This window comes from Heptranchias perlo, chromosome 11, assembly GCF_035084215.1.
Source record: "Heptranchias perlo isolate sHepPer1 chromosome 11, sHepPer1.hap1, whole genome shotgun sequence".
NCBI classification, from domain to species: domain Eukaryota; kingdom Metazoa; phylum Chordata; class Chondrichthyes; order Hexanchiformes; family Hexanchidae; genus Heptranchias; species Heptranchias perlo.
Window position 1 is genome coordinate 45552704 of NC_090335.1, and position 27155 is coordinate 45579858.

Sequence of the window (27155 nt, forward strand, 5' to 3'; positions counted from 1 at the left end):
AATGGAGGAGTGAGAGATATGCCGGGCCATGAGGTTACAGATTCTGCTGTTGCTGATGGCTCACAGCACCTCATGGATACCCAGTTTTGAGCTGCTAGATGTGTTCTTAACCTATCCCACTTAGTACAGTGGTAGTGCCACACAACACAATGGATGGAGCAGTCAGTGTGAAGACGGGTTGTAGATGGAAAAATATCAATTCCATGGCCAGGAAAAGAAAAATAGCTGCTAAAAGGATTTGAGAAATAACATTCAGAGCAATTTGATTGTCTGCATTTCACTTTCTTTTACTGGTTAACTTACTTTCCAGACTAGTGTCTGTTGAATTGTTCCTGTGTAAAATGCTTATAGTTCCTAATCTGCTATTTCATTCTGTAAGTATGATGACTGAAGTAGAAAACAGGAAGTGCACATCAATGTACCACCATATGTATTTGCACAGGTTTCACTGCATGGCACTAGAAAAGGCCAGGACATGGTGAGCTTCCCTCCAAAGCTGTGTTAATTATACAGTTATGGAATTAATTGTGTTGCTTGTAGTTCAGCAATTTCTCTCTCATCTGGTAATGTGAGGTGCTCGTTGTGCACCAGTTTTTAGCCTCCTTCCAGTATAAACAAAACCTGTTTGCAGGCTATTCATTATCTGCATGTTACAGGAGTTAAGATGCCTATCTCTTATAACTTGTTGTTCTACACTAACCCTGACAGACAAATATTTGTCAGTCCAAGAGGTTTGCATCAATGTATACAAAGGATTTACATCCAATATAATTAACTTAGCTTCTGAATAGAGAGCAGATAACAGACCTGCTGTTCACTGTCAGCATGGTCTTCTTTTTAATCTTTGTAACATGCTTGTTTGATTCATGATACAAATTTAAATAGCATATGTATTTCTCATGAAGTAGGTGGCCACATTTATTAAATCTACAAATAAGAACTGTTCACATCAATCTTTCAATTAACAGTTTCTCATACATTAAGCATTACAAATATAGTTTCATATTGTATCTGCTAATAATTGCTAGTAAGTACATTAATCAAAAGCTTCTATAACAAGATACTCATAAATCACTGTATTTTCTTCATCATGTTCATTTAATTTTAAATTAAAATCCATTTATCTTTGAATCCAGTTTGTATGTACTTATCAAATGCAAGTACTTGTACATTTGCTTCTTTTCATCCTCACTTTAATCCCCTGAGTTAATATTTAATATAAAAACATTTCAGAACTACTCGATACAGCAGCACATTCTATGAACAACTGAGCAAACACTGCATTTTTCTAATGAACTCAAGTATCGTATCTCCTGATTTACTACTCCACAAAGAATTAATAGTATTAGCCTTTACAATCAAGGACAGTTCTTTCAAACTATACAAAAGCAGGAAAGACCAGGAACCCTTGCAATGGGCATTAAACTACTCCACTGTACTGTTTTCCAACAGTATATTTGCACAATCAAGAGTAAAAAAAATTTCAATGTTATTTCAAAGTGCCAGAAAAGGTATTTGTTCTCCTGGTACAGTTCAGTCATATTCTCATGAATTTTTTTAAAGACTTTAGATAGAGTTCAAATAATTGTTACAATGAAATAACAGGACATGCTATTACCTTCATATGATAGAATAAAAACTATGATGTAAATAGAGGATATATAATGTAAGGCCATCATATAAGTGTTTGAGTTAGTCCAACCTACAGTCAAATTAGTTATTCCTATGTTATTTTGTAACCAGGCTGGGGTTACACATTGTTGATGTGGCTTTCTATCTGGTTTCTTGAAGCTTTGTGTAAGTTCCTAGAAAGGGTTAACAACGTGGACAAGGAGGAATGGCTAACATTTTCTAAACAACGTATCAAAGAAATTAAGTACTTAATTTGCATCCAATCTATGAAAAGGATTCATTCATGAAGTTCAACTTTTCCAAAAAAATGCATTTTCTAGAATGAATCTTCTTCTGTTTCAGAATCTGTGTTTGGTTTGGTCAATCTCTCCAACTCCTCACCGTCCTAAAAGTCAAAACAAAGGTGGGGGGGGGGGGAAATCACTCTTTTGTAGTTTAAATTAAATCAAGAACTTTTATAACTTTGTTCACCTTTATTTACTACACATATATCTCAATATTAAAAGTGTCACACTTACTTCCTGGAACACTTTCCCCATCACATTTTCTAATAACACCCCTATTCTTATAAAACAATGTATCCTTCAACTCACCATGAGCAATGCCAAAAATAAGCATTAGGGCATTGATCCATCAACCCAGGCAGCATCAACTGTCTCCAGTTCAAGTTACGTGACAGTTACCATAGGGAAGTTTTTTTTTTAAAACACAGAGTCCGCAGCACGTGGAATGGATTCGTACAGGGATAAAGTAGTGAAGGCAAAAAACCTGGAACCATGTCAGAACTAACCCGATGCTGTAGTGGAGGGGGGGGGGGTAGAATTTGGCGTCATTCTGTATGGATGAGCTAAGATGGTTCAAATGGCCTTCCTCATCCATAATCTTGTGATCATCTGTTGCAGGTTCACACACAGCATGGGAGAGTCAGGCTGCAGGTGGGTGGGTATATGTAGCCACAATTCCTTCAGATGATCTATATTAAAAAGCTAGTCCTGTCAAAGGGCTCCTACTATGCACTGATTTTTCTTTAATTGATCATTTAAAAACTCATTGCTTTTACTTGGAAGATTATTAGTAGTAGTCATTAAATTAATGATTCTACCTCCAACATTGCCAAATTGAGGGCATAAGGCTTTTTGACTTTGATTTTCATTTTTAGAAGGGCCAACTGTATCACTGACCAAATAACTAATTTTAATCAACACAGGCATGATGGGCCAAATGGCCTCCTTCTGTGCTGTGAGATTCTATGGGGGCTAAATTGGGCTGCCTAGCGTCCATTGTGTAGGCGCTACGCGGATACCTAAGGACCGAAAATGGCGTCCGAGATGCACGCGCACACTTCCGGTGTGTCGTGCGCAGGATGCCATATTGGTAAAGGCATTTGTGCACGTGCACTTAACGAATGCCGGCAGCATGTAAAGTAGGGAGATTGTGTGGTAGATCAGTGTGCAACGCTCATTTAAAAGGAACAGATGCGGTTCTGGAACTCCACGCTCCAGCCAATGCACTGTCTTAACCTTGCACAGCTGAACAGGTCTTAAACAGCCTGGAGGACCCCCCACCAGTGCTATTTAAAGGGATCATGCAGGAGTTACAGGTTCATTGCTGGATTATTGCTTCAGGCTGCTGATGCATTTGTACCTGTTTTTGGAGGTCTCCTATACTTGAATACAAGGACGAGGGGATAAAGCCTAAAAATTAGAACCAGGACTTTTAGGAGTGAAGTTAGGAAATGCTTCTACACGCAAAGGGTGGTAGAAGTTTGGAACTCTTTTCCGCAAATGGCAGTTGATGCTAGCTCAATTGTTAATTTTAAATCTGAGATTGATAGATTTTTGTTAACCAAAGGCATTAAGGGATATGGGGCTAAGGCAGGTATATGGAGTTAGGTCACAGATTAGCCATGATCTCATTGAATGGCAGAACAGGCTCGAGGGGCTAAATGGCCTACTCTGTTCCTATAATAATGTTTCAATACTCTACAGGGAGTGGGCTGGCTAGCTGACAGGCAACAGCAAGGGCACTGGTGGAGTGGCATGGGTGGGACAGGAATGCTGTCATCATGAGAGAGGACAGCAGGTTCATGTTCCATGAAGCTACTGTCACTTGCTGCCTTCTGTTATGCGCCACCTTCTCCTGCAAGAAAGCAGGAAGTGTGTCAGTGAGTGTCCTACAAGATGTTTGGATGATGTGGCAGTCATGGTTGAATAGCTGCCAGTGTGTGTGACCTGCGAGATGTGGGTATGCGGCTTGCAACGGTGGTAATGTATGAGGGTGAGATGAAACAGCTGATTGGAAGAGTTGAGTACTGATTGAAGAGTTCGTTGGTAGGTGGGTGATGGGGGGTGTAGTGCATGGAGCAGTGGATGCGGCTAGTGGTGCAGTTGGTAGGATATGCCACTTGACACTTGAACTCACACACCTTGACCACTCGTGTCAAATCATTGCACTTCTTCCTGCAATGCATCCATGTTCATAGTACTATGTTCCTAGCATTCCAGTCTCCCATTGCCTCGGGGGCATATGTCTGGAGGGCCCCTTGCCCCACTGCGGATATAGGATGCCCTTCCTTCTGTCTACCTCTTGCACCAAGGCCTCTAGTGCATCAAAGAACCTTGGCGCACGCTCTCTCGCAAGCCTGGTAAAAACCTAGATCGGCAGATTGGCGGGGTCTGGCATGCAGATTGGAGGATGTGGGATGTAGTTGTGAACAACCTTTATTCAATGTTTTGAAAGAACTCAACAGTTTATAAACATAAGGACAGGACCTGCAAGTGATTTATGTGCGCAAATTCTGATCTCTGTTCAGACCCGTATCTTATATTTTGAAAATATAAGAGCCCCGCAAACTTTGAGCAGCCAAGTTGTTGCTCATTAAAAATTCCAGCGTTCCTATCATCACCGTGCTTCACTATATTGCAGCACAAATTCACTTCACAATTGACTTCCACCACTTCCTGCAGCCACAGTGCACCTCCCCTTTCAGAGGTTTGGGCTGCCTTTAAGTGGAGATAGCCACTCGCAATATCTGGGCCCCCTGTTGGTGAGCAGCCATTCAATAGCACAGGTAGGGCAGGCTGCACGCAGGAATCATGTAAATCAGCAGGCAGCACAAATGTTATGTGCTGCCTGGATCTCAACGAGTTTAGTTTAGAGATCGGGTTAATCGAGCACCGCGATCCCCGTGCCCGTTTTTGGGGGTTAACCAATTTAATCCCCTATTATTCCATAAACGAGTTACAAAAAGTATCCACTTCAGAAAACCAATCATTCCAACAGATGGGATGGTGAACAAATGCTCCTTTGTCTTTGTAAATTATTCCTAAACTTCAAAGCTTCCTTTTTAAACTTGAGCAGATTAACAGTATGCCATTTTTCAAAGGCAAGTAATGATAGTTCTGTAATAGTATCATGCACAGTGAATGTCATTTTTTTGTTTCTAAAATTGAAGCACAACCTTCTATATTTGCAGTCAGTGATTTTCACTGAGCAGTTAAAAATAAGATGCACTTACATGCACAATGGTCTTGTGGTTACCGTGTGGAATTATTTTTGTAATCAATATTTAGAACATTTGTACATAAGTAAAACCTGATACAATAAACATTTTCTGCAGTCATAGCTAAAGCTCCATTATGTGTGCAGAACCAGTGATAAAATGAGCCAAAGGCACAGAACAAATGGGTGGCACTGCCACAGGGGTGGTAAAATCAGAATCAGTCAACTCATTTCAGCCTCAAGCATCTCTCGCTTCAGCAGCACATATATTAAAATTGGAATGATAGAGATCTTAATGCATGATTATGAAGTCACATTGGCAGAAGCCCACAAGCAGAATGTCTGCATGCTCGATCAACAAACAGTATGTCATGCTGGATGGGGCAAATGACAAATATTAATAAACATCCTCACTAAACTCCATGGGGACCAGGCAGTCAATTGTGTTTCATCTATATGTCTTATTAAATTGTTTTATTTGCATTGCACATACTTGAGAATCACACAAGGCTGTTCATTGTTGATGCATGAAACATCTGTCATTCCATAACTAGCTTCCTGAAATTATTCAGGAAACCAGTGAAACCACCCACATCACATGCTATTCTTTGATCATAGAGGTGGACAACCTGCTTGCAGGTTTCTGCCAATGCGACACAAACAAAAACAGAAGATGCTGGAAATACACAGGTCAGTCAGCATCTGTAAAACAAGACAAGTGAATATTTCTGGTATAACCCTTCATTAGAACTGACAACTAAAAGATAAGCAACTACAGCAGAAAAAGGATGGAGGGGAAGAGGAACAATAGATACTCCAATCACAGAGGAAATTAATGGGTTTAATGAATTGCAATGCTTAATAGAAAACTGTCAGGTAAGATAAAAGATTTCAATGAGGCAATAGAAACACATTAAAGAATGTAATAAAAATAGTGAAAAGACATGGGAGATGCAAACACAAGGAAAAAGGAAAGAAAAGGAGAGAAATCATAAGAAAAAAAATTCAGAGAGAACATGTTGGGAACAAACAGTAGGTTCTCTTTACAAATTCTGACTGTATTTCTGGCATTTTCTGTTCTGGTTTCAGATTGCCAGCATTTGCAGGTGTGAGTTGACTTGCTGTGATTTTACCCTGTTATGTGGCAGTACCACATCTTGGCCCTGTGCCTCATATATGGCTCATCGTACCAAGATTTCTGCTCATGTGCTAATTATGATCGAACTTTAACAGTGATTATGGAAAATATTTATTAAAACAGTCTTGACTAAATATAAAAATTATAAATACAAAATCAATAACCACTGATTGCCAGTTATTGCACTAAATACACACAAATCCATTTTCAGCCCAAATCATAGTATGCATGCAAGTACATCTTATTTTAACTTCACATTGTAAATCACCAACTGTAAGCATAACATTAAAGCACTATATAAGTACAAGGTGTTGAAAGCTTTGTTAGCACATATCTGTACATGAGAAAATTTAAATATTACATCTGTGAACTCTGATTTTATTTCTTTTGAGATTATTTGGAGCAAAAGGTACTTTTTGAACACAGGGACTACTTACCCCACTGGAACGCTCCAGAAGTTCACCATTTATAACCTTGAGTCTCTCTCGCTGTAGCACATATGCTGGGTCCTTTATCCTGCTGGCATTGTAAATAAATATTGCCAGGAATATGACAGGGACTTCAAATAAGAAGCTCAATGACGGTTTAAAATCAAATATAAAGATAGATACTGTAGTAATGATAACAGTTATTATTTGGGCAGTGAGGACATGAAACATGTTGTCTCTGAACTTCAGGATAAAAGCCACGGACAATCCAAAGGCAGCAGTAATAAAAATTAAAGTCACAGAAAACAGGTTGTGCCCATAGAAAAACCCACAGTTTTGGATGTGGGTGCGGGATTCAGATCGAAGAAGTAATATTAGCCCATTGAATAAAACTCCAAAAAAGTACAGCTTACTATTCTGAATGAAAATACTTTCAGTCAATTGATCTCCTTCTTTCAGCATTTTTTCATTATAAATGTTTGCCATGGATGCGATAAAACACTGTATAATTATAAAAAGGTGGCAGAGACCAAGGTTAAAGTTTTTTAAAGAGCTTGTGTCCCATTTCGAAGCTGGCAATAAAAACATTGTGGAATTGATCTCCATCAGGTGTTGAGCATTTTTATCCTGAGATGTTATGAATGGGATGCAGCTATTCGAAGCATTGAAGTGTATGTTGCGATTAAACATGTGTTTTGTCACAACATATTGGGCTACTCCAGTTCCTGATGTGAGAGCTACGATGGAAAGGAATAAAATCACGAGTGATGCCCATTGCACCAAGGACAGGCGCCGCCTATTGGAAAATAGAAACACAACATTATTGCCTGCTTGCAATTTACATGGTGTGGATGATAGCTTTTCTCATCCCTGACTTTTGTGCTCTAATCAGTCTCCCATCATTAAATCTAACTGAATCTTGAACAACAAAATGTTTTTAACTCTAAGACTATAAGAATTTTATAACAACTTAAAAAGTTTGTTTTTAATATAGCCAAACTATTGATTGAATTCAAATCATTTTCCATAACACTTTGAAAATGTCTGTGTTTAGCAAATAACATTTTACGAAGTACTCCAGAAAGATTTCACGGAGATGGGAAGGCATTACAATGCCACATCAGGTTCTTGTGAATAGAATAACTCCCAGTGGGAGCAGAACAAAATATGCATGACTCTTAGACCTTGAGCTCCTAAACTTCAAAACTGCAGTAACCATATACATGCTGTAACATGTCAGGTAAAAAAAATTAAATAAATACAAGTGCTGTGAGGGTTCTTGTGAATCAGTGATACTGTACAGTTTGCATAAGTGCAAGCTGTGCATTGCAATGCAGGTGAGAATTACTCAAATCGAATTTAGGCAAGCAGTGTAAGAGCACTGTATGGAGGCAGTCTCCTAGCTCTTCACTGAGCATTACCTTTAATATCAGCAGTGGTTTCAGAAACTATAGAATAATTGTGCCATGATTGAACAATTGAATACAAAGAGAACTTATGACCATTCAAAAAATAAAACTGATGGACTAAAGTGGTAACTTTTTCCCCCAAATAGTAATGAAACATATGCTCTTATTCCTTAACTGTTACATTTTATTCTGTATTAATTCTGAGTGGATTTATGCAAAAATTAATACTTCTTCAAAGTTTAGAGTTAGCTTACCCACTTTGTGGAAATAGTTAGCATCATTATGTATATGTCTTTTGATAATTTGATTAAATACAAAATCAAGCTATTTAAACAAAGTTGATGTGTGCTGATTTTTCAGCAGAATCCTATGGCGAGGAATACTGAAATCATTTACCCAAAATCAATTTAACATCAAATGCAATTACTCAATTTACAACTGGATCCTGAGACCCAAAATGTCTCTTAAAAAAAGCACAGTGTGCTTTTTTACTCTCCAGAATGAATGGCTCACTAACAAAATAGCAAGAATAGACAGGTTTGAAATGTAATTTTGTAAGAATGCAATACTCACAGCAGAAAAACAGGCATTCTCCTGTTTTAAACAGAAGAATTTCATCTGAATCCCAGAAAACAATTTAGAAACTGACTGATTAAACAATTAAACTCAGTGGGGTCGATTTAGCAGCCTATTTTACGCTGCACCCAATTTTCTTTTCCATTGAAGTCAACTATTTATACAGTAGATTTCATGTCAGGACCAGTTCAAAAGTACTGCAATATAAGTGGTCGCATGGTTTATGTTCATACCTGTTCCATTCCACCCCCTGTAACCATCAATACCAGTTAATGTGAAAAAATAATTGTGCAATTTAACAAAAAAAGTAATTATGGTTTTAGAGTGGCTCTAGTGAGAGCCAACAGCATCCGCACTTAAGTCTTACCACACAGATTAGGGCACCCTCTTCACAGTATAAAGAGGATATTAGATCTCTGTGCTACTTCATGCGGAAGTGTGTTAGGAAATCCTTCTAATTATCAGATTGCTACAGGAATTATTCAGTCAACTTACTTCAGAACAATCCTGAACAGAATAGCTGTTGTGATAATAACGAAATTTGAGAACAAGACAGCCATTGCCTAAACGAGAGAGACCAGAAAAAAAACTAGTTAGCCATGAAAACGTGAGCCTTCATCACAAAATGCTAAGCCAAATCACTGTATTTTAATATGATCGACTATTGTTCAACAAGTACTTCAGTGGCCAGTTTCAAGTCCCATGTCTACAGTTTATAAAATATAGAATTATAAAAATAGCTGAAAATGTTACAATATCCCAAAAAGTGCTGGATAATCTAAAGATTACAAATGTTCAACACTTTCGTAGTAAAAACAACCACTGAATAAAATTGAAGTATTATTTCATGGTTAAGTCGGAGTAACTGCATCATTAACATAATGATTCAATAGGAAAACATTTTCTGAATTTATCTGAAGGGTGAAGTGGGGAACCAACATGCCTGAAATCCACTCTATTATTAAATTTAGCTGCAGGTAATGAGGGCTGAAGATTGTTGATGCCTCTTTCCACTGTTGCTGTACTTTCTATTTTTGATTTGGTAGCTTTAATTTTGATTTTATTCCAACTGTAAATCCTATTTACTATATAATCTGGTAGGATTTCTCCTCAATAGCTTTCTATACCTATATGTTTCAACATTTCCAGTCCTTATTTTTCTTTTGCCTCTCACCCACTCTAGACACAAACATTAAAATCTGCCATGGAATCACTTCATGTTCTCTACCAGTGTTTTTCTGTGACCAAGAGATGCTTAAATATAACTCAAGGTGGAACCGCTACTCAATTTCCTTCTTTTTCCTTGACCAGATACCCCACTTTTGCTTGGTGATATGTCTGTCAATTTGACCAAAATCAGAAATTTTTTATCTAAACTTGGATCTCCCGGCATGCCAAAGCACATTAATCCAGTGCACAAGAAGTCAGCAGGCCTCATTCTATGCAGTGTACACGATTACATCTACCCCTATATCTCCAAGTATATATATCCTTATAGCATGGGACCAAGATGGCTGAAGCAACGGCCACCAATGGTGGAGTGAAGGGAGGAGGAATGCACAAGAGGAGTGGAGAATTCGGGAAGATGGAGGAGGTTACAGAGATAGGGAGGGGTGAGGCCATGAAAGACTTCAAACATGAGGATGAGAATTTTAAATATGATGTATTGAGGACTAGGAGCCAATGTAGGTCAGCAAGCACAGGGGTGTTGAGTGAGCGGGACTTGGTGCAGGATAGAACATGGGCAGCAGGTGGAGATGAGGGCCAATTTTTTGTGTGAATTTTCCGTTTGACAAGATGTGGGATGTTAATGCTGGGGAATGGAAAGTGTCAGCATCAAGCATATTATATATATATATAAAAATAAAAAACACGATTAGATGCAGAGCCAAGTTCCATCTACTCTGTCCCAACCTTAATCTCAGAACAGTCTTTTTCATTCCTCACAACAGTTAACTAGTAGCCAATTAAGGGCAATTTTGCACCCCTGTCTACTAGAAACTCGATCTCTCAAATGCCTTTCATATTGAACCCTTGCAGCTAGCAGACAAAGGAAGTTTTCATCCGGGGCAGATTTCAAACTTAGGTCTAATAGGTCAAAGGCCAATACCTAACCTAAAGAAAGAACTTGCATTTAAATAGCATCTTTCATAACCTCAAAACGCTCCAAATCATTCACAATGAATGAAGTACCTTTGAAGTACTCAATAGCTTTGTACTACACTGTTGTAGTGTAGGCAAGCAGGGCAGGAATTTGCATACAGCAAGGTCGCACAAAACAGCAATGAGATAAATGACCAGATAATCTGTTTTAGTGATGTTGGTTGAGGGATAAGTATTGGCCAGACACCTGGGAGAACACCCCTACTTGTCTTCAATGCCTTTCTGGACCTAGTAACTTACTTTATCTCTAGTAAATGTGGGCAAATTCTCTATGTTTTACAAGCTACACTTTTAGTAATAATGCGAAAGGTTACATCTCTGTGCTGAAGGCATTAATTAACAACTTACTGGTTGGAGGTAGACCAACACATAGAAGGCAATTAAATTATCCACGAAGTAGAGAAATGCCGGAACAGACCATTTCATAAACCAAAAAAAACTGCGCCAAGAAGAACATCCCAAATCCTTGCATGTCTGTCCCTCTGAGAAGAAAGAAAGAGAGCATTCCAGTAATTTTTACACTGAAGATACACAACAGGCTTGCACCTGTTTGTCACATGGCAAGTTTGTGATCTCAATTGCGTGCTGGGGTAGCCAAGTGCATCGGCAGGGGAAGGGAAGATGAAGATAAAGATAAAATGAAGTGCTAGTCACCACAAGTCAGTCTCCAAGCGACAGGCTAAAAACTGATACTAGTGGAAAACTGAGACTCGGTCTCTAAGCAATCCTTTCTACGGTGGAAGGTAGGTCTTTTGGAGGAATAAAAAGAGAAATTAATGCAATACAAAGAACAGAGTGGGATATTACTATGGTTACTAAATTTTCCTAAAATTCAAAATCTAATTGCAGTGGCCCAATGATGCAGAACATTCACAGTTCACAATTTTATCCGAGGCCAGCTTCGTTGGCATGAAGGGGAAATTAGAAGAGGAAAGCCAACCCCTGCCATGTTTATACACTTCCTTTTAAGAATGTTACTCTGCATCATTGTTTCAGAAATATTACGTGGGGTCACAATTTTACATCTGGCATTTTTCATAATTTGCATTGCTTAGAAATAAGTAGGTGTAAGATTTTCTACTGAAAATACTTCCCTAGAGTATCCTTACCCTTAATATTTAATTACTAAACAGAGCTTTAGCTTGCTTTCTGAAATAATGTTGTATAGCAGAATCCCATCCTCTGATGGCCAAAGTTCCACTTTTGCACTCATACCATGAAATAAACTGAAAACTTTTGCAATCAATATCACCTCTAGCCATTTAGCAGCAATTCAGCAAATAATTTATGTTTAAGTTTAGGGAAAGAAAATGGTTAAAAAGTATATTTGCCAAGGAGAGACAACTGTACCTCCACAATGAGATCCTTAAATTGCACTGTATTCAAACATGAAATAAACTTAGTAAATTGAAAAAAAATGGCTCCAGATCAGTTTTTTTGGTCTTTGAAACAAATAAACCAGTCTGAATAAATGTCCAAGCTTTATGCAGCAGATGCTAAATTAAACAAATGTTTATATCAATCAACTGACCTTTATAATCAGCTTCTTGGTGATGTGTATCTTGGTCTAATTCAATGTCATATTCTATTGTGGGTAGAAATGGTTCTGGAATCTGCACATTTGATCGCCTTTTATAACCATATTTTTCATGCTTCTCACCAAAATTTTAAAACCATTTGACTAAATGCAAGCGTTTGCAGATAACATGGGTCAGAAATCACAGGTGGGAGTTCAATCTTCAGCACAGATGAAACAATCAATCACATTAGGGTTTGTGCCAAGTGCAGGTTCGTGCAAGGAAACAATAACAGCATGGAGCAAAGAAATTTGCAATTAGCGACCAAGAGTCTGATTGAAGTGGTCAGTTAAACTGCAGAGGAAGCCCAGGGGAACAACTGTCGGTAAGAAAATATTATTGGGAACAGATCAAGTTTACTGGTATTTGGGCTAGAAGCTAGAAAGCTAGAAAGTAACTTGTAGCAGCCAGTTGGAACTTCTAGCCCAGATATGTTGTGATAGGTGTTGTGATATTCTAAGTCTTTATTACTTTTTTGAATGTAATGTGTTTATTATATTTGATGTACCAATAAAGATCAAAATATACAATGCCCAATTTGACAAATGTAAGGCATTGGTTGAACTGCTAGGTCTACAATGCTTTGAATTATGCCAATTCTTGTGGTTTAGAACAAGCACACTCAATTGAATTAATGGCTTGTACCTTGCCACAAGCCACCGACCATTTTTTTCTGTCTATCTGTCTATCATGCAAAGACAGATCATGATGAAACTTCTTCACTGAACATTAAACGGAAGCTCAAACTGACTTCTGAATTCTTGATCTATCGGTGCTCTCACATCATTAGAATTTCTATTAACCAAACTTGTTTGAATGTCTTTCAGGCAGTCCCAGTAAAGACTGCCCTGGAACTGCATCAGCTCTGCACCGGGGACAGAAAGCTCAAAATGTTCAATTTTTCATAAGTGGACTGATTGATGTTTTAGGATAATCTGGATGCGTGAATGGGATGTTATACACGATGGAAACCTCCATTCCTGGAATGGGCACAATGTTGTCATAATTTATCTACTTAAACAATCACAGTGAATCCTCCAGTAGGTCTACTGGAATGGTGGACCTGAAGAAGATTGAAATATGAAGTACAACTGCCTTCCTTTTCAAATAAAACAAGCCAAATCATTAGTTATAAACATTAAAGTGGAGTCTACTCATTATACAACAACCATAGGGGGAGTAAACAAAATATTAAAATTTAATTTTTGATGTTCACTAGATGACTTGCACAAATCCTATAAATGCTAGTGTGAGAACTACACAGAAATCCTACCACAAGGTTGATATTTTAAACTTACCTTGTATCAGAACCCTTAGAGCTAGAACTCCACAAAACACCAGTTTTACAGTCTCTGCACATACATTCACTGTGGCTGGTAGATAGTTGTATCTATTCTCTGGGAAGCATTAAAAAAAGCAGTTTTCAGTTAGTTATCATTGACTGCGCATCAAGAAAACATAGCTCTAAACTGACATACTAGAAATTACCGAGAAACTATTTTGTTCAACAGAAAACACGTTACCACTCAAAACTATATAGCTGTTAAAGGTGAGTGGTAGATTTCAAACTCAGAACTATAATTTTAGTCATCCCCTGCTGAAGTGCTCCTCTGTATAGTACAGGAGTTTCTTTTTAAGTCAGTATCATCAGCATGGACATGTTGGGAATCCCACTGTGTTCATTAACCTGCACCATATCTTGGAGTTTTTTTTTGTAAAGATTTGCATCCCTGTTTCCCCTCCACCATGCAATGCACCTTCTGCTGAGAAGGTAGGCATGTAACAGGCTTCCAAGTCTCTGTACCGTTTTGCAGCCAGCTCAAAGCACCATTGGCTAAGATGATGGCCAGCATTGTCACTAGCAACATTCTGTCTGAGATATGTGTAAGGAAATATAGGTTAAGAAGGTATTATGGGGAACCAGGCTCAAAAGGGTTAAATAGACAAGCTTTAGCTGAAACTGCTGTCTCACAAATAGACTCCTTTTAAATTAAGCTACTGCAGCTGCAGGCATTTGAGCCATGAGAATCTAGTTATTGCAAACTAAGGGAGGAACATAACGGTACCCCCACTCCTTCAGACATACTGGAATGCTGAAGCTAGCTAATACTCCTGTCACCTTCAAGGCCTATAGGGTGATTTATCCACTGCAGGGACTGAGGAACATTGTGCTAAGGATAAGGAGAGATAATGGGGGCCACAAGGCACTGTCTCTTCTGGACAAATACATGTTGTCTATATGATTGGAGGGAATATTTTGGAAAATACCTGATTGGACATATTTTGCCACAGTTCTGTTTTTTGGAGTATAACTAGGGAGTCTGAGCCTTTGTTAAGTGTAGAGGAAAAAAAAAGTACCAGGCAGGTAAACGAGTGTATGTGCATGAAGGAACGGGGAACAAAGTCGTGGCTTCTACCCAAAAGACAAGGGGTAATATAATTCTCAATTGTGCTTTGTAAACTACTGTTTATGCTGTGGCATTGCTCATGTAAATTCTATTTTAATAACAGAAGCATTATGTAGCACAATGTTATTTATAACAAGGAAAACATTTACATCTGGATAGCCCTTTTCTAATTGTTGTAATGGGATTGACTTGAGGAAAGGTGTCTGTTGTTAATGATACAGCTACGTTTAATGTGGCCAGGGCCTTTAAGGCCACAAGTCAATTCGAGGCTGCTGGCTGTTGCAGAAAGATAAGTTTGTCTTTAAATCAGCAGTTGCTCCTAAAACCTTAGGTCAAGTAACAAGCTAATTGTAGTTGTTGAGGGGATTTTATTTTTGAGCATGTTTCTGTCTGAACATATCTTGCTATAAAACTCAACAAGACGACTTTACCATCTGTTATAGTAGTTTCATTCAGCTTCATTGCCTGTATCTGCCCTTTCACATATTTCACAATCTGGAACTTTTCATCATAGGTTCCAGTGCCTCAAGGATTCTTAGTTGAATTTCAAAAACTCAAGCATTAAAAGATGCACCAAACTGATGATTTTAACAAGGGAGAAAATTACATTTGATCTGATTTTGGTGAACACTATAATTGATTGTAAAGCATAGACACTTCAGATTGTATGTCTAATAATGTCGCACTGCTTTGGCAAAAACTGCTCCTGTGAAACAACAAATAAATTGCTGTTATTAAAAGGATGGCAAGATTATTTTTTGAAACCATAGGCAGCTAATATCTGAAAACAGTTTCTTTGACATTATTTAACCATTGGTTCATAACGCATACTTGTAGCAGACACACCAGACTCCTGCCCACATAAGCCTTTTTAGAAGTAGGCTCACTAACAAGTAACCAGATTTCCTCAATGGATATTTAAATTATTGGTCAGCAAGTGTAGAATCCCTTAGTGTGTGTGTACATGTGTATGTGTACACATTAATGATGCCCAAAAAAAAATCTTATTTTGTCAAGTTTTAGAGTTCTTATTCATGGTAGGCTTATTTCATTGGTCAAATAGATCTGTTTATGTCTGAACAATGCAGCAATTGCTTTTCTTTGTTGGCTCTGAGAAGTAATTTCCTATCATAAGAATTTAAAATCTTCCTTCAAATGTATCCAAGTGTCATAGCTAGAAGGTAAAGAGCAAAAGTCATGTTTATGAACTAGAATTCTCAGAAATAATTATTCTTATGGTCACCAATATATGTGAAGCTACTGTAGTTTGCTGTCCTATTTCTTAAGACAATTTTACATTTGAACACTGGATGGCAGTAAGTATATTTCTTGAGATTTTTCTTTTGTAAAGTAGCACAACACTAGGGTGCAACTGAAGGAAATAAGGCAGGCATCTCAAGTATTTGTCACTGGTGCACAGAATTAAGATCACAATTGTACTGAGGTGTCAAAGAACACGTCAATGGGTAAATCTCAGCCGCAATCATCAGTGGCAGGAGAAAAGTAATATTTTTGGAAACACAAGCTAATTTTAAATACTTTATATAACATTTTAGTTCCAGTTATAAGCATTACGATTATTGCCAATACTAAGATACTTTTGACAGAAAAAAAATGAATAAATCTTAATGGTTTCATTAACAAACTAACTGAGTGATAAACTAATTGTGCAGTCTAATTTTTCAACATTCATATATTAAGAATTGTAACTGCAACAAAATTGAACAAAATTAACACTTCTCATCCACAATTATGATTATATGCACACACTACACAAATAACCATACAATATGCATCACAAGAAGCACTCATTATTGTTGTTCTAAAATAAAATTCCAACTCACTTCTATTTCACTGTTCTTAAATTTGGTTTATCAAACAACTTGGAGAAACATGAGTTAATCAGGGCCAGTCAGCACAAATGTCTAAAAGACAAGTCATGCTTGACTAATCTTGGAATTCTTTTGAAGAAATGAAAGGAGAGAGGAGGAAATGCAATTGGAGATTTATATGGATTTTCAAAATGGATTTGCTAAGGTACAACATTAAAGATTTTTGGCATAGATGGAACTTGGCACATGGAGTTAAGGAAAAGGTAGCCACATTAAAGTAGAATTGGTTGGAGGGAGAAAGCAAATAGTAGCAGTAAAAGAAGATTTCATAGACTGGAGAATCTATGCTGTATGCTCTTTGCAGCTTTCATATCCTCTCTATAACAAGGCACCCAAAACTGCTCACAGTACTCTAACTGTTGCCTAACCATGACCTTGTACAAATTTATCATAATGCATGCCAAAAATTGAACCACATTCCTTCCTATTCCTTAGCTCTATTTCTATGCACTCTGTCTTAACACAACCCTTTAAAACATCCTAACATTAGAATTCTGTACTAATAATGCCACTACCCCCCTTTTCCCCCTCTCCATCACTATTGAAAATGCTTTAAAGATCTTTATATCTGCACCCCTAAATCGATGTTCCTCCATTCGACAGAGAATTCAATGCTCTTTTCCCAAAAATGTATAAAGTTTTCCATGCTCTCTTTTATTCTACATTATCCTCTTTGTAGCTGCCAATGTACAAATCACTTATGCATATGGAGAACAAAAGGTTCCAACATAGAGCCCTGAGGCACATCACTTGCTACACTTTGCCAAGCCAATCCAAGAGACATCCATTTACTCCTACACACTGCTTTATATTCTTCAGCATTACCATATCCAAGCTGTCACTTTACCTAATACCAAAGGCATTCATGCTTGTAACAAGTTTCTTGAAAGTTTAAATACAATTGCTGGTTTTGTGCTGTCTGATACTTTACCCCAGTGGGCTCAAATAACTCACCACAATACGTCACAGACTTTCAACCGTTAGTTACGCTGACGGTGAATATATCTCAGGATATAATTTATTAGTGCCTGGCCATTCAAGCCATTTGGATTCTTTTTATAATTCTTAAAATAGTCAAAGGGATTTTGAACATTTTGTTACTTTGCACTAGGACAATAATCTTGTAGTTACAGATCTGATTTTCAAACTTCAGCAAAATACTCCATGTGCAAAATAACATTCTCTGATTCAATACAAAATGTTTCACGGGCAGTAAAAATTCAGGCTGAACTCAGTTTAATAATGCTTAAAGGGGACAAAAAGTAGATAGAAATTATGTGGGAAATTCAATTCTATCAAAATCAGACTTATATAAAGTATTTCTGGTGAGCATATCTTGGTTGACCATAAACGTAAGCACACCATGACTTTCAAATGAACATGTCGTTATCAGACTACAAATAAAACTCCCAAGGTTACATTTCAGAATATCATGTTTTTGTGATTAAGTGTTTAGAAAAATAAACAGAACAATTCCTGGCACCTTCATTGGCAGAAAACTTCATTAGGAGAATCCGACTGCAGCCAAGGCAGATGAACAACGCACCCAACACCAGTGTATACGCCACTGAACGGGAACAAAAGGAAGCATAGGATTTGGATACCATTTCCAACTCCGGTATTTGAGTACCTGACAACAACAAAATACAAAAAGGAACAGATATTTAGAGACCAGACTACCTAAAGTAGTTGCCAAAAACACTCCAATGAAAAATACAATTGTACAATTTCAACTTTTCTCAACCAAGTTTTGAAATATCACTTAACATTCAGTGAGTTGTTCGATACATAGCACAGCAAGTTTATTCAGTGAGTTACTAAACTACACAGACCAAAGTAGGTCCTGTGTTCATTCCCCAGTCTATATTGAGCAAATAGAGGGTGAACGCAGGGATAGTACATATGGCTTTCGTCCTGACTTAGAGTAGAGGAATAAAACAAAAAGTCAGAGTTCCTGATCTAGCTTGCTAACCAGTGATGCATGCAGGAAGCAAACATGTGGATGTTTTTCAAAGCAAGATTGGGATCAGTGTAGTGTCTCCTGCAATCAAATAGTCTGACAACACTCACTGTCAAGACTCTTATGCAATTGGAACCTATGGAATCACACACCAGCAATGTCTTGAAGTCTGCAAAAGAGAGGAGAAAAAAAATTGGTAAGAAAAAAATAGTAAATATATTTTAATTACCTTACATTAATTAGAATCTTGCATGAATCAATTGGAATTTGGTCAATTTTCATTGTGATTTTTCTAACATCTAACTGATTAAAAATCTTGTGTATGTACACAAACTTAACTTCCTTTTGTCACACTTATGTCAATATTTAACATTGAAATTCCTTATCCCAGAAATCCCTCAATAATGCCAAACTCTCCCCTTACCCTCAAAGTTATAAAAACCCCTTCCTCAGTGCTCCTGAAGTCCCCTCCTCAGACTTCCACCCCCTTCCAATCCCAGTGCACAGAAACACCTAGACCATATTCCCAACACTACCCGATTCCAGAACCACCCCCATTGCTGGAACCTCAAACTCCATCATCGTATTGCCAGACTCCAGCCCCTTCCCAGTGCTTCCAGATCCCAAAACTACCCCAAATGCTGATAATTAGTATTACCAGCGACACTAACTTGTCAACTACTTGGCACAAAAGCTATGTTCTTATTAAACTTCTGACTCATTGTAAGAAATGCACATGAGATCTGCTAGTGACCAGAGAGAAGTGTGGCTACTACATTATAGGATACAATCTGCTTTCTAATTAGGACTCAAAAAGCTCTTACATTTAAAAAAAAGCTTTTGAGAGTGGGAAGGCATCAGGTAGGAAAGGGAGAGACCAATAAACATTCTGTCTATGAAACCCATAATGTCTTGAGGGACCATCACCTAGGAAGCTCATTAATGTAACTTAAGCAAGCTGATGCAAAATAAAAATAATTAAAATAATGATCTGGATCAGTACTCTCAATGCTATTCTTTGTTAAAAACAATTCTGTGATATCAGTTTCTTTTGATTACATTTTGCTGAAAATTAGCACATCGTCCAGAACATTGTTGATGATAAGTTGGCTGATGCACTGTTTATCAGGACAGAAGTGTTATATACCATCTACTGCACAATGTACTATTCTGCTGGCAGGGTGAAGCTTTGTGTTTTTAAGGCCACAAAGTCTAGTTTTAAAAATTTAATTGTTTTTTGATCTGGGAACTTTGGAGTGTCCTGGTCAGTTTCAAGCTCCAGCTGAGAAGCGCACCAAGTAATATTGGTCTTCAGCAAAAGCACAAAATAGGCGATAGCGAATCGGCAGACCATTTTATGTCTCATCTGATTTTCTTTTCCATTGAAGCCACACTTAGGTAAAGCATGTGCACACTGCAATTCTTGAAAGCAAGTGTTATTCAGAACGGGTGTCAGATAGGCTTACTATTTTTGAAGGAATTATGCTGCAGATTATAGTTTTTGGACAAATTAAAAGGCAAATTAAACTTTATAACATAAATTAACAAATTTAATAAAACATAAATTTGAATATTCATGCAGCACTTACTATACAAATTGATGGTCCTTTGAGAAAACTTAATGGATGTCTGGTGGTTGGCACATCCCAGTCATGTCAAACTTCACTATTTGTCTTAATTCTCTTGCACAAAAGACTGAAGGTTACCTAAAAAATGTAAGAAAAAATATTGTCAAATTAAGTTGTACAGGCAAATATCATTAGTAGGAATTCATGTTTCAAGATTATCAAGATTTTACTATAATTCATTAAATTTTGCACACAAGGCTTCCCGCTTCTAAACAAAATTTAGAATAGTAGCAGTTAGTAAAACCTAAAAATCATTAGTAAAACTTGCTAATCTATTGATTATTTTTCACATTTTATGAAGTTCAGCTGTGGTGTTCAGCATATTAGTAAATAATTGAATTGTTGCACCTATCTTCTGCAATTGGCATGATGCTGTAATCTCTGTTTACAAGGTATAACTAGAAACAAAGCTAGGAACATAGCAAATAGTGACAGTTTTTGAGCAGGAAAAAAAGATGAGCAATTAACAGTAACTAGAAAAGTGAGTGTTTTTTTATGCAACATTTAATTATACTTGTCCACTGTTATGTGGCATTCTTCTATTTGGTCTTAAAAGTTGTATGGAATGGACTCTTGATTTCTAAAGAACCTTATGCCCATTTGCTGTCCATTCTCCTTCAGCTGGGATAATGCAAACTATTAATTTCTCCACAAATGCTGTTCCATATTAAATCTCCTTGTAGAGATGGATAGATCTCATTGGTAGTTCTATTGCCTGTGCAAAATGTTCTAGCACTGCAGTTTCTTCCAGCGGCCTCAAAAACTCATTCATACGGATGGCCAAATTTAAATTACAAATCAATGCCAGGATTAGAATCCAGTGTCTCTAAACAGCGCAAAACTTATAGAGCAATTTAAAAAGAAAATAATTTTATGAATTAAGATTCATTTTTATTAAACTTTTTATGCAAGCAAAGTTAGCACTGGGAAATAGTACACTTTCCCATATGAGGCACACAATGTCAGAGGTAATATAATCAACTGCAAAGCGAAGCTCCTTCCACCAAGCCCCAATAATATGGGGGAATTATGTCCCTCCAGATTTTTTTTGTTATGGGTTATGTCCCTCTTTCCTCTGGTTCCAAATTCCAGAACTATCTAATGTCTGCCCAAAATCTTTATATGTAGAGCACCTCTGCCCATCAGGATGTGCTTCATGGAATAAAATTAATTTTCTGCACATATGGGGACAGTTAAATGTAGTGTTAAGCTGCTGGGGAATTTCCCTCTCCTGCCCTTCCTCCCTACCTACCTTCCCATGCTACTAGGGAGTTCCTCCTCCATTCCATGCTGCTGGGCAGCACTCCTAGGAACAGGAGTAGGCCATTTCGCCCCTCAAGCCTGTTCCACCATTCAATGAGATCATGACTGATCTGTATCCTAACTCCTTACCCGCCTTGGCTCCATATCCCTTATTACCCTTAGCGAACAAAAATCTATCGATCTCTGATTTAAAGTTATTAATTGAGCTAGCATCGACTGCTTTTTGTGGGAGAGAGTTCCACACATCTACCACCTTTTTCATGAAGAAGTGTTTGCTAACTTTTTTCCTGAATGGCCTGGCTCTGATTTTAAGGTGGTGTCCCTTTGTACTAGACTCGCCCACCAGCGGAAAAAATTTCTCTCTATCTAGGCTATCAATTACTTTCAAAATCCTAAAAGCCTCAAACAAATTACCCCTTAACCTTCTATATTCAAGGGAATACAAGTCTAGTTTATGTAATCTCTCCTCATAATTTAGCTTTTGTAGCCCTGGTAACATTCTGGTGAATCTATGCTGCACTCCTTCCACGGCCAATATATCCTTTCTAAGGTGCGGTGCCCAGAACTGAACACTGTACTCCAGATATGGTTTAACCAGGGCTTTTTATAGCTGTAGCAAAACTTCCTCCCCTTTATATTCTAGCCCTGTAGATATAAAGGCTAACAGTCTATTAACATTTTGATTATTTTTTGTACCTAACCACTACATTTTAGTGATCTGTGTACATGGACCCCTAAATCTCTTTGGACCTCCACTGTTCCTAGCATTTAACAAATACTTGGATCGATCCTTTTTTGGATGACCTCATACTTACCTGCGTTGAAACCCATCTGCCACAGTTTTGCACTCAGGCCCCATTCATTTAAGGAACATCTCTAAAAACGAATCAGGCTTAAAAAAAATATACAGGCTAGTTAAAACTCAACTTTGCAGTTAGACCAACAAATGCTGGGATTAATGCAGTGGTTCAATCAGTATTTGAAGAGACAGATTAATGTTTTGGGTGGAAACCTTTCCAGGAGAATCCTTTTCCCTTCTCAGATGCTGCTGTGGATTTGACACCAGATTAAGTAGATAGTATTTCATATCATTGTCTAGTGAATTGTAGAGACCCCAAACCAAACCTTTGCACGGGGGCCCCTGCAAGGCAAACACTGCCCATGAGTGGGATATTCTAATTTCCCACACTAGCCATCCTACAGACTTGAGTGAGATTACCATTTATGTGTTAATTTGTCCAAATATGAGACAAATTGTGTTGTACGTCTACTAAGAACTGGATTGAGACTACCTAAACACAGTTCACCTAGGGCCTTTACAGCCAGCAAATAAAAACAGCTTTTATCTCATCATTCTCAGGCAGATTCCAACACAGGTTCCAAAGGTGAGACAATGCTACCCCACTCTGCTGCACAGCTACACCTAATTTTGCTTTTCAATGTGAAGGAAAGCTCTCTACTTTTATCCACAGGTCACATGCCAACTGTAGCAAATCAATCTGTTCCCAGGTTCCAACAATGCCATTCAAATACTAGAATGTGCTTAATATCAAGCAAAGAATGAATTTTCCTCCTTGCCCATGGGGAGGACCTTATCTCTGCTAAGCACTTCCCACTGTTGCCACGACTGAGCAGGAATATATTTACATACAATAAAACGACATTTACATAGTGCCCATCATGTCAAAACATATCAAAACACTTTATGCAATGAATTTTTTTGACATTGTTATTTAAGCAAACATCAGCAACACCAACAAATAGCCATGAGATGTATAACCAGTCTTTAGTGGCGTTTGTTGAGAAAGAAATGTTGGCCAGGGTATCAGAAGAACTCTGTGCTCTTCTTTTTACAAAAATGTCATGGGATCCTTTACGCTACAGCATTCATAGAAACATAGAAATATAGAAATACAGAAAATAGGCGCAGGAGTCGGCCATTTGGCCCTTGGAGACTGCTCCGTCATTCAATATGATCATGGCTGATCCTCTATCTCAATACCATAGAAAACCCTGGTTAGACCGCACCTGGAGTACTGTGAGCAGTTTTGGGCACCGCACCTTCGGAAGGACATATTGGCCTTGGAGGGAGTGCAGCGTAGGTTTACTAGAATGATACCCGGACTTCAAGGGTTAAGTTACGAGGAGTGATTACACAAATTGGGGTGGTATTCTCTCGAGTTTAGAAGGTTAAGGGGTGATCTGATCGAAGTTTATAAGATATTAAGGAGAACAGATAGGGTGGATAGAGAGAAATTATTTCCACTGGTTGGGGATTCTAGGAGTAGGGGGCACAGTCTAAAAATTAGAGCCAGACCTTTCAGGAGCGAGATTAGAAAACATTTCTACACACAAAGGGTGGTAGAAGTTTGGAACTCTCTTCCGCAAACGGCAATTGATACTAGCTCAATTGCTAAATTTAAATCTGAGATAGATAGCTTTTTGGCAACCAAAGATATTAAGGGATATGGGCCAAAGGCAGGTATATGGAGTTAGATCACAGATCAGCCATGATCTTATCAAACGGCGGAGCAGGCACGAGGGGCTGAATGGCCTATTCCTGTTCCTATGTTCCTATATTCCCACTCTCTCCCCATACCCCTTGATGCATCTAGAAATCTATTTCCTTCTTAAATATATTCAGTGACTTGGCCTCCACAACCCTCTGTGGTAGAGAATTCCATAGGTTCACCACCCTCAGTGAAGAAACTTCTCCTCATCTCAGTCCTAAATGTCCTACCCAGTATCCTGAGACTGTGACCCCTCGTTCTGGACCCCCAGAAAGGGAAACATCCTGCCTGCATCCAGTCTGTCCAGCCCCGTCAGAATTTTATACGTTTCAATGAGATCCCCTCTCATTCTTCTAAGCTCTAGTGAATACAGACGCAGTTAACCCAATCTCTCCTCATAAGACAGTCCTGCCTTCCCAGGAATCAGTCTGGTGAACCTTCGCTGCACTCCCTCTATGACAAGTACATCCTTTCTTAGGTAAGGAGACCAAAACTGCACACAATACTCCAGGTGTGGTCTCACCAAGGCCCTGTATAACTGCAGTAAGACATCCTTGCTCCTGTACTCAAATCCTCTTGCAAGGAAGGCCAAAATACCATTTGCCTTCCTAACTGCTTGCTGCACCTGCATGTTTGCTTTCAGTGACTGGTGTACAAAGACACGCAGATCTCTTTGTACATCAACATTTCCCAATCTATCACCGTTTAAATAATACTCTACCTTTCTGCTTTTCCTTCCAAAGTGGATAACTTGACATTTATCCACATTATACTGCATCTGCCCACTCACTCAACTTGTCTAAATCGCCTTGAAGCCTCTTTGCATCCACCTCACAACTCACAATCCCACCTAGTTTTGTGTCGTCCGCAAACTTGGAAATATTACATTTGGTTCCCTCATTCAAATCATTGATATATATTGTGAATAGCTGGGGCCCAAGCACTGATCCCTGTGGTACCCCACTAGTCACCGCCTGCCACCCCAAAAAAGACCCATTTATTCCTACTCTCTGTTAACCAATTTTCATGCCAGTATATTACCCCCAATCCCATGTGCTTTAATTTTGCACACTAACCTTTTATGTGGGACTTTATCAAAGGCCTTCTGAAAATCTAAATACAACACATCCACTGGTTCTCCCTTATCTATTCTACCAGTTACATCCTCAAAAAACTCCAGTGGGTTTGTCAAACACGATTTCCCTTTCATAAATCCATGTTGACTTTGTCTAATCCCGTTGATATTTTCTATGTGTCCTGTTATCACATCCTTTATAAATAGACTCTAGCATTTTCCCTACTACTGATGTTTTCTCTCTCCCTCCTTTTGTTAAATAGTGGGGTTATATTTGCCACCCTCCAATCTGCAGGAACTGTTCCATAATCTATAGAATTTTGGAAGATGACAACCAATGCATCCACTATTTCCATGGCTACCTCTTGTAGTATTCTGGGATGCAGATTATCAGGCACTGGGGATTTATCGGCTTTCAGTCCTATTAATTTCTCCAGCACTTTTTTTTTTACTAATACTAATTTCCTTTAATTCCTCCTTGGTTCCCTAGCATTTCTGGGAAGTTATTTGTGACCTCTTCAGTGAAGACAGAACCAAAGTATCTGTTTAATTGCTCTGCCATTTCCCTGTTCCCTATTATAAATTCTGCCGTTTCTGATTGTAAGGGACCTACATTTGTCTTCACTAATCTTTCTCTTTTTACATACTTGTAGAAGTTTTTACAGTCCACTTTTATGTTCCTTGCAAGTTTACTCTCATACTCTATTTTTCCCCTCTTAATCAATCTCTTGGTCCGTTTTTGCTGAATTCTAAACTGCTCCCAATCCTCAGGCTTTTCTGTCAACTTTATATGACTCCTCTTTGGATCTAATACGATCCTTAGTTTCTTTTGTTAGCCACGGTTGGGCCGCTTTTCCTTTTTGTTTTTGTGCCAGAAAGAAATGTATAACCATTGCAATTCATGCATTTGTTCCTTAAATGTTAGCCATTGCCTATCCACCATCATGCCTTTTAATGCCAATCTATCATAGCCAACTCACTTCTCATACCTTCGTAGTTTCCTTTGTTTAGATTTAGGACCCTAGTTTTGGATTGGAATACTTCACTTTCTATCTTAATGAAGAATTCTATCATGTTATGGTCACTCTTCCCTAAAGGACCCCGCACAACAAGATTATTAATTAACCCCTTCTCATTGCACAATACCCAATCTAGGATAGCCTGTTCCCCAGTTGGCTCCTCAACGTACTAGTCTAAAAAAAACCATCTCGTACACACTCCAGGAATTCATCCTCCACAGTATTATTGCTAATTTGGTTTGGCCAGTCTATATGTAGATTAAAGTCACCCATCATTACTGTAGTACGCTTGTTACATGCAACTCTATTTTCCTGCTTGATGCCATCCCCTACATTACCACTACTGTTTGGAGGCCTATAGACAACTACCACCTGTGTTTTCTGCCCCTTGGTGCTTCTTAACTCCACCCAGACTGATTCTACATCTTGACTTTCTGAGCCAATATCCTTTCTCGCTATTGCTCTGATTTCATCCTTTACTAACAACGCCACATCACCTCCTTTTCCTTTTTGCCTGTCATTCGTAAATATCGAATACCCTTGGATATTCAGCTCCCAGCCTTGGTCACCCTGCAGCCATGTCTTCATAATCGCAATTATATTGTATCTGTTTACATCTATTTGCGCTGTTAATTTATCAGTAGTGGGGAAAATGCTAGTCTATTATAAAAGATGTGATAACAGAACACTTGGAGGGCATTAATGGGATTGGACAAAGTCAGCATGGGTTTATGAAAGGGAAATCATGCTTAACAAATCTACTGGAGTTTTTTGAGGATGTAACTAGTAGAATAGATAGGGGAGAACCAGTGGATGTGGTGTATTTGGATTTTCGGAAGGCTTTTGACAAGGACCCACACAAGAGGTTAGTGTGCAAAATTAAAGCACACGGGATTGGGGGGGGGAATATACTGGCATAGGATTGAGAATTGGTTGACAGACGGGAAACAGAGAATAGGAATAAACAGGTCTTTTT

At 38.2% G+C, this 27155-nt stretch overlaps 1 protein-coding gene across 1 annotated transcript in view; it reads right to left on the reverse strand.

The window, feature by feature from the left end:
- Positions 1-788: 788 nt before the first annotated feature.
- Positions 789-27155, reverse strand: part of slc35a5 (solute carrier family 35 member A5) — a 39563-nt gene continuing 13196 nt past the window's right edge. The window contains exons 2-9 of the mRNA XM_067992907.1: positions 20274-20390; positions 18795-18853; positions 18208-18354; positions 13723-13821; positions 11196-11329; positions 9180-9247; positions 6709-7495; positions 789-2017 (exon numbers count right to left, since the gene is read on the reverse strand). Coding sequence (XP_067849008.1) covers positions 1949-2017; positions 6709-7495; positions 9180-9247; positions 11196-11329; positions 13723-13821; positions 18208-18331 — 1281 coding nt within the window. The 5' untranslated portion in view covers positions 18332-18354; positions 18795-18853; positions 20274-20390 and the 3' untranslated portion in view covers positions 789-1948. The remainder of the gene's footprint in view (positions 2018-6708; positions 7496-9179; positions 9248-11195; positions 11330-13722; positions 13822-18207; positions 18355-18794; positions 18854-20273; positions 20391-27155) is intronic.